Genomic DNA, 9,306 nt, shown 5'->3' on the forward strand with positions numbered 1-9,306 from the left:
TACTGACAGCTGACACACGCCTCACCTGCTGCAAAGCCTGTGGCTGCAGGAGTGGACTGTGCTGCCATCAGTAAAGTCGCTGTTAACAGAAACAAAAATAAATGCAGTAAATATCTACAGGATGTTCAGAGCCGTCAAATTCAAAAGAAAAACAGCAACAAACGTCATATTTTGAATTCTCTGCTGGAGTCATTCATTACAATCGTTCCAAACAATATAACATCAGGTGTTTCAATGAACATCAGATCACAAATGTCCAAAATGGTGTAAACTGGGTTACAAACATTTAACCATCCAGTGCACCGAATATCTGCATTTACACGATGTTTGCTCTTTAATCTGCATGTGTGCATCCAGCTAGAATCAACACACTGCACTCTGCTGGTTACAAGAGAAGGTACAACACTTTTAAACACGCAGTCATGTTAATCCACAAACGAGGACGTTGTACATCAGCATCCACATGCAGGGCTTTGTTTGATGTTTCAGAGAAAAGCAGCCTGGACTGTTGGTTTAATACATCGGTGTCGAACTCCAGTCCTAAAACGTTTCCATGTGTCCCTGCTGCGACACACCTGAATAGCATAACTAAGTCATTAGCAAGGCTCTGTAGAACTTGACTGCATGCTGAGGCGGCAATTCATAAATGAATGAACATTTTTTCAAAAACTTACATTCATTTAAATGTACTTGAGTCTGGTTAGGGGGTTGCCACCTCAGCATGCACTCAATTCTTGCTAAAGACCAATTAACTTTCTTCAGGTGTGTTGCAGCAGGGACACATTTAAAAGTTTACAGCGGCCCTCGAGGACTGGAGTTCGACAGGTTTAACAGCTGAATAGTTTGCCTTGGATACTTTGTTACATCTCTCCTGATCATTTGTATTGTCTATATTTTTTCAGCATTTAACATATCAATAAAATTAGACTTGCAGAGTTCCCAACAGACAGTTTTAATAGCAGAAAAATTACTTCATTTGTATAATACAAATATTACATTTTTCAACTGTTTACAGTACTGTGTGAAAGTCCCAAGCCTGCACCAGTCTGCACCCAACAGACCCATCTTAAAGTGTATTTTTAGGAATTACTGGCAGCTTGCCCCAAAATCAATGATCCCAAGAACAGTGCCAATGCAGTAAAAGTATTCCATAATAGGAAAACACATACGGGAACACTATCAGCCGTGGATTGGCCTCACCAGAGCCCGGACCTTTTTTTATGCTTTTTATTTAGATCTGTGTTTGCAGATTTTTTATAAACTGCTGCACTTACTGTATTCCCCACTTGTCTAGCAAAATTAGAATAGACATGAGGCGTGGCTGAAACTTTATCTGCGTGTAAAACTGGAGAAAGTTACAATCTGTTGTTGTAAACACAGGCACATGTGCTCTCTGAGAGAGACAAATCATTGTAGCCACATCGAGCCCTCCGTCACCTACAACTGTGTCAACTCACTATGGAGCAGCACACATACGCATCCATACACCACACATAAACACATACACTTAAATTCAGTGCCAATCATTGCTAATTAGCAGCCGCCTTTCAACATCCATTTATCTGAAGAGAAGTAAGCACTAGGCAACTCATACTCAAGTGTGCCTTAACTGGATTTATCTCTCCTAACATCAAACTCACTGAGAGTACTCAAGTAACGAGCCAGTAAGGGCTGATTGGCCAGCTTAACAAAAGTGTATCTGAACTTAACACAACAGGCTTCCAACCAAAAGCCACACGCCGTTTGTGTACGTGTCATCTGAAACTGCACATTGTGCCTCCTGCTGTGAACGAGTGCCCGGTGTGCACCAGGATGCACTTTCTCTGTGGGCCGAGTGCATGAATAATGTAAAGAGGCAGCATCATCTTCATCAGCGTTAATGGGACATGAAAAATCACACACTGATGCAGAGAGGTTTCTACTCTCTACAGCTGAGGATTCATTTTGCTGATGCTTGTCTGCAAAGATTAGTTATTCAACCCACATTTTTATAACACTAAAGCAGAGCTTGACTAGCTTTAAAAATATGTGTATTATAAAATATAAAATATGTCATTAACCTCGAACTTCAGTGCCATGCATGTATTTATTATCAGCTCATTTTAATCAAAGGAACTGAATCATCAACTAGAAGGCAGATATGTATGTAGAGGTTATGTAGAAGTAATCCTATTACTTACACAGAAGTACTGATTCCACACTGTAAAGCACATTTTTACCTGTAAGAGCAACTAAATGTAGCTTAAAGTGATGTTAAAGTACTAAATGTATAACAGTGTAACAATAAGTAACAACTGATTGTAATTACTTTGTATCAGACATAAATAAATGATAGTTTTAGTCCACCTGTCTATTTTCTTAACCACTACTTTCATTCACAGGGGGCTGGAGACCATCTCAGCTCTCATTAGGTGTGAGGTGGCGTGCACCACGGACAGGTCGCCAGTCTATCGCAGAGGATGCCCACGGAGAGACACACAGCCCTTCGTGCTCACACTCGCACCTGATTTACAACCATATTGCATGCATGACTGTAGCACCGTGGGAGGAATGCTGCAGTCCCACACTGACAGAGCACACAAACTCCACAAAGAAGGTGGAGTCAAACCCAGAATTACGTGATTAAGGACAGCACGAACCATCTGCTACTCGATGATTGAAATAATGAATCGAGCTGTTGATCCTTTTCTCAATTTGACAAACTGTAAGCATGAATTACTGTCTTATCTGTGTTGAAGGAAACCAAACAGTTGTTGGATTTTAATATGTTATAGTTTAGTCTTTATTATGGAACTAGATCACTGCCTTTCTGTGACACGAGTCAGTGTGGAGGCATTACAGACTCACTCACTGTGTAAATGTGGAGTTCTGTCACACTTAGACCAATGTAACCTGAAGAGCAACATGGCAACAAGAGCTCGCGTGTTCATGCCAGATGCCCCAGAAACATGTTCATTAACCCTTCCCTAATGCACAAAACCCAAAGTCACCCATAGCATATGTTGCAAGAGCTACTCCACTAACATATAAGACAAAATGTTCTCATAGTATTCTTCCTGTGAGATTAACATTAACTGTACACCACCTTTGTTTCAGCCCACTCACCATTCAGGATCCACCGGTGTGATGTCTATCCTGGGAGGAGCTCCAAACGGCAGGGATGTCGGCCTCGTCATGATCTCTCCGTCAGGCGTCCGTGACCTCTCCCCCTGACGCCACGACAGCGGGGGTAGCTGCAGGTTGCCCGAGAAACGCCGTCGTCCTCGGCGCAGGTCGACTCCCAGAGTGCAGGAAGGGGAAGTGAAAGACTCACTGAGGCAGCAGTCCGGAGGCTCTTTGCTGTCCTGAGAAGAGAAAGAAAGAACAACAATTAAAAATACAGATTTAAAAAATTAAAGCAAGATAAAACATTTTCTCTACTAAAAAGATAAACAGAGCAAAAAGAAATTAAACTTTATCACCAACTCACAAACCTGTTCTCGCCAGTTCATCACATGTTTGCCCACTAAGTGGCGCCATAGCCTTGTTTTTGACTAAAACTCAAATCTATTACCATACAGTGGATCGGTGACCTGATACAGCGTCTGCATTCTAAGAAAGAAATAAGTATCACAAACAAAAAACTCGACTGTTTAAAAAGAGTGACAAACGTGTCAGTTTCCATATTTCTAATACTCACGTTCATTTAAAACAAGATCAACGCAGCTGTTTATTCTGTGAACATTTACAGTTTCACTCATTCTTCCTCTGAAGCTTCAGCTCATCCACTTTATTCACAGACATAATTTGTCTTATTACTGTAGCGTATGCCGTCTGTAGTGAACTGATTGCACGGCATGTAAACCATGTTTATGTCTCAGCTGCACTGCCTAATTTAACACGTAGCTCTGAAAGCCATGATAGAGCCTGACGAGTGTTAATGAGCAAACGAGAGAGAAAAACTGAGCATGTGCTTAGATTTTCTAGCAGGCACATCAACTCACAGGCTTCTTCATTAGGTACACTTGTTCAACTGCTCGTTAACGCAAATCTAATCAGCCAATCACCTGGCAGCAACTCAGTACATTCAGCTATGTAGATATGGTCGAGCTGCTCAAGTTCAAAGTGAGCATCAGAATGAGGAAGAAAGAGAACTTAAATGACTCTGAATACAGCGAGGCTGTTGGTGTCAGACGGGCTGACGTCGTTCATAAACTCGTGATCTACCTGGATTTTTCCACACGATCATCTCTAAGATTTACAGGACGATTTGAAAAAAGAAAATACTCAGCGAGTGGCATCAGCTGATGACTGCTTCGAGCTCAGTGGAAAGCAACAGCAGCTCAGCTGTTACAACTAAGGTGCAAAGAAGACATGTGGAACCTTGAAGGATACCAGAACAGAAGACCACATTATTCAGGAAGCTGAGGCCGCAGGCTCACCAAAACTGAACGACAGAAGACCGGAAAAACATTTCCTGGTCTCTCAGTTCCTGCTGTAGCTCTTTCATGGTGTGGTCAAAACACGAAACGAGGATCCATCCGATCTTGTGTCAGCTGTTCAGGCTGCTGCTGGTGTAATACTGTGATTCTGAAATACTATGTAGTCATATTTAACTGCCTGCTATTCTCCTCCGTCTTTGTCGTCTCAACAGCTTATGTTTACGCTTTTGATATCCTCTGACATATCTGTCAAATATCTCACACACCTCTCAAGAAATTTAGTTTATTCTTGATGTTAACAATCATTCAGTTAAGTTAGATACTTCCTCTCTTGTTTCCTGAATGTTTTATTTTGTGTCTCCCACTCAGGTAGCTGAAGGTAGCAGCTAAAACAGCTGTGCCTAAAACACCACCTAGCATCAACACATCATGCGATAAGAAGCAGCGGCGTGTATGGAAACCACCTGCACCTGGAACACACAGAAGATCCCACACATGCCACGGTGACGCTCAATTATCCCGTACCACAGCCAAATTATGGGCTGTCTTGATCTCTCATGGCTCGGCTAATGTGAGACATTTTAAAAAGCGGAAATATAAAGTGTGACAAGTCATGTCAGTATTTACCGACCTGTTTACCACCTCTCTTCTTGGCTAGCTGCCTCCCTCTGCCTACGCGTGGCTTCTATGCATTACCAACCTAACAACGCATCGCTAGCAGCGCTACAACCTCACTTCACTGCACATTTACTTTTAGCCGCGTGGGCAATGACTTGTTTTCCCCTTGTGGCTTCCAGGAGCCCAACAAATCCTGATTGTTCAATCAGTGCTAATGGCAAACAAGGATACTGAAAGCTTGATTTAGCTTCTGTTTCTCCATTGTGTAAAAATCATCTCTTTGTTTTGCTATTAGCAGTTGTTCATTTTTCATTTGTGTCTGTAAACTTTACCCAGCTGGGTTCAGCTCGTTATATTTAATTCTTATCCTGCTCTAAGAGCTGTCGCTTGGTGCACTAATTACTCCCGAATGCAGACTGGTCTTCATCTAAGTCACATTTAGAGACAAACACTACTAAGCTGGAAACACCCCAAACAGTTTTACTCTGCAAGTCTTAATTGAACACACTGGATGAGTGAACTCACAGAGTCTGGCTTGTTATTACACCAGGAGAAGTAATTTGGGACAATTTATCAAGATAAAACGGATCTTCATGTTTCTGGTGTCTTCATTGAACATCCATCTTCACATCATGCTGCAGCAGTTCATCTGGTCTAAGGGCAGGACTGTCTGCAGGACACTGCCCCAGTTTCATGGTTTCCTTCATGTCCTCCACTTACACCATTGTTTTTATTCAACATTTATTTTCCCTACAATCTACGCAGAAACACTTACATTAGCAAGGCTTTCATTGCTTGTGTTTTTTGTTACCCTTTAGGTCTTTACATTCTTCTATAAATAATGGTGTGTTCATTATAATTTATTAGGTACACCTTACTAGTAATAGCTTAGACCTTCTTTTTTAATTTAATGACGTTATGATTTAAATGTCTTGATGCATGCCCAATCATCCATTTAAGGAAACTAGACGTAGTGTTTTCAGTGGGAGAAACATTTCATCACGTGGGGAAACCTGCAGCTGAGACCAAAGACCATCTGTGTATCGAGGAGATGGTCTTGTTGTCATTTTGTGCTAACGAGCAGTCAATACTAGAGATGGCACGATACCACTTTTTTATGTCCAATACTGATATCATAAATTTGGATATCGGCTGATACCGATATGAATCCGATATAATGTGTTTTTTAATTAAAACTGTTTTTTTAATATCTTGCTGCATAAGTTCAAATTCAAGTTTAAATAAACAACAACACTAAAGCTATTCTATTATACCTGTATGCAAAAAATACACTGCACCCAAAATATTTCATAGTTCAGCAAAACTGATCAATCTAATAAAGTTAAACCTGCACCATCCTCCTTATTCTGCTTTTTTAAAGAGTAAGCAACCTAATTAATAAGGTTGCAAGCTCCCAGCAAAAAAAAAAAAAAAATAGGGAACCACCCCCCACCCTCCACCTCATGATGCTTAATCGGCGTAATCAACTTTAATTTGATGCAGTGTGAAACAAAATGCACAAAAATCAATTATTTTCAAGAAGAAGAATTAAATAGATTCAACATCTTTCTTCTACAGAACTGCAGACTGCACAGATGGTATCTTCCCAAAGGAAAAAGTACTATAGCTTACTAGGGTATATCAGACTTAATAGTTACTATATACAGTAATGGACTTCTACACATTTTACATCAGATTAAAACTTTGGGTGTAAGATTTGGATAATTATTTATTAAAAGCTCGACATTTTAAATGAGAATAAGAAAGAAAAGTATGTCTTTGTGCCTCCTTTTCCCTGTTCATGCCCTATCGGCCCCCCTGGCTAAACTTTGCTAGATCCGCCCCTGCACAGTTACAGCCGCCAGCTGTAGAAAAAGATCCTGGTGTAGAAAGTAATATTAAATAAATTCTAACAACAGCTTATCAAGCTTAAACGTGCTGCTGTTGTTCAGCCGCTGGTTTCCTCTTTCTGGAGCGAAGTGGGCCAAAAACAAACAAGAGAGACGGACTCGCGACAGAAAAGCCGATCAGCTGATCATTGATCAGTTTCATGATTGAAGTAGCAGCAGGAGAGAGAGAGAGAGAGAGAGAGAGCCAGTCGCTCCATATATACAGCTAAGCGTTTTGCAATTTGGTCTAATTTTAAAAAGTTTAAATTTCTTCGGTATTAAACAGCAGAAATGAGGCTTTGCTGTCAGAGGTAAGTTTTGAAGAAAAAAATAGAGTGAGAGCAGTGCAGGAAGTGTGATTTTATCGTGTTGGAAGCAAAACAGCAAAGGTAGGAGGGAATTAATGACAATATTTATCAAATGTGAAGCGTAGTTTGGATCTTTTGCTGCTAGTTCAGTAAATTTTGGTTATAGAGTGACGAAACCTGCAGCATCAGAATCTGTGAGCTGTCGGCTTTCAGGCCCGGTGGACGTGCCGTCGGGTGAGAAAGCCGACAACTCAAAGATTCTGATGCCTCAGATCCACGCTTTGCATGGAACCAGTCTCTCATTTGCTGTTTTAGCTGTTTGGTGGTTGTTGAAATGAAAGCTTTAACCTGAGATTCTGGCATTTCTGGCAAAATACATTTATATTTAAAAATCGATTCAGGATTTAATGAATTGATATCGTGGTATTTAAGCCAAAATCAATTTTAATCGGAAAATCGATAATTGAAACCCAGCCCTAGTCAATACTCATGGTACACCTAACAAAGGGGCCGGTGAGTATAGATATGAAAAATACCCAAGTTTGTATTTTAGCGGTTTCGTTGGATTATACTCGTCTGTAATCGTGACTTTATGAAAATCTGTTTCCATAAATTCCATTTCACTAACCTTCTCTGTACAACCATGCTGCTCACCACTGTGTATATTAACACTGGTGTCACACATATGTGGATTGCACCTCTGAAACCAATTTTCCTCTGCGTAATAATTTCCCACAATTATTTAATTAAAAAGAAAATAGCAGGCTGCAGCTATTGTGGCTTTGCTTTGTCTAGTTATGCGATTATTATTTCCATATATTTCTGATGTCACTACACAAAATATGCAAGGGCAATGCTGTTCATTTTTTCTCTAAAAAATAAATAATTGCTTCATAAACTTTATGAAATGGTCCATCATCTAAAATGACACCAACATTAGCATTAATTGCCTCAGAACATAGATGGGCTTTCTGATGATTTATTTCTTCTTCAGCATTTTTTAAAATAATTTAATGTTCAGTCAGATAATGAATTCTGACCCTTTCTCTTGAAGATAAAGGGAAACCATGCTTTTAGAAAATACAGCTGAAAGACTAATGAGCATGGCAACTGCTCTTAGGCAAATTATAAATTGACAGCAAACATTAAAAAAGTAGAGGCACTAGGTAATGAAATACAAAGCAGTAAAAATTGATTTATGACCTGACTCTGGTGCTGTGCCATATGTAAATATGTTTTAAATAAATAGAGTAAGTACTGCTTTACAGTGGGAAGAGCTCCAGAGGAGTCAGCAAGGAGGAACAGATAATGCTTTTCTTTGACAGCTCCGAGAATAAATGGTGGTGGCGGATGGCAGATACACAGAGGTAATGTGAAGCATAATAGTGATAAGAACTGCACTGAAAACAAAATAAGATAAAGACGGGAAAAAGGAAGGATGGTGATGTAAGATCCATAAAGGATACAGAGGAAAAAAAGCACATGTAACTCAAAACAATTACCAGAGCAAAGTAAAGGACACACACCATATGGACCAGAATAGGCAGTAATCTGATCCCAGGTCAGATAACATCTTTAACAGCAATACTGGACTGGCTTCCTGCTCAAACTCTGTGTAAACTTTGCAACATTTCTGAACTGATAACAGTTTCTATGCAGTTTTATTGAATGCTACATTACGGTATTTTGTGAGTTGCTCAGGACATAAAAACAATGTTTCTATGCGGTTCATCTGTGGCCATTGTAGAAGGCACCTTTACATTACTCTAACAGGACGAGCGTGTTAGTCAGAAGCACAGCATGATTGCAATAACACAATGACTCATTTCCCCTTATTTTATAGAAAGTTTCTTTTTCTTTCTTCTCCCACGGTCACAAGGTAAAAGGACATTTGATCGAGCGAGAGGAGAGAGTGACGGAGCTACGTGCCAAATGAAAGTCTGAACCAATTCAACTGGTCTGATGAGTCATCAGACTCAAAGCTCTGACTAGGTTTTCCATTACTTGATATATTCAACATAGAAAGTTCATCAGTGTTATGGATACGACCATTTGATTCATTTGCCTTTA

The 9,306-nt window shown here is 40.0% G+C and overlaps 1 protein-coding gene across 3 annotated transcripts in view; it reads right to left on the reverse strand.

Moving 5' to 3' along the window:
• pde4ba (phosphodiesterase 4B, cAMP-specific a) overlaps window positions 1-9,306 on the reverse strand; it is a 201,953-nt gene that overhangs the window by 138,724 nt on the left and 53,923 nt on the right. For 2 of the 3 annotated variants that reach the window (XM_013910867.1, XM_013910870.1), the window contains 2 exons: window positions 3,106-3,344; window positions 26-79 (listed from right to left, as the gene is read on the reverse strand). In XM_013910867.1, coding sequence (XP_013766321.1) covers window positions 26-79; window positions 3,106-3,344 — 293 coding nt within the window. The remainder of the gene's footprint in view (window positions 1-25; window positions 80-3,105; window positions 3,345-9,306) is intronic. The other variant, XM_005733113.2, reaches the window with a different exon arrangement.

Source organism: Pundamilia nyererei, unplaced genomic scaffold (assembly GCF_000239375.1).
Source record: "Pundamilia nyererei isolate P.nyererei 1_Seehausen unplaced genomic scaffold, PunNye1.0 scaffold00050, whole genome shotgun sequence".
In the NCBI taxonomy this organism is placed as follows: domain Eukaryota; kingdom Metazoa; phylum Chordata; class Actinopteri; order Cichliformes; family Cichlidae; genus Pundamilia; species Pundamilia nyererei.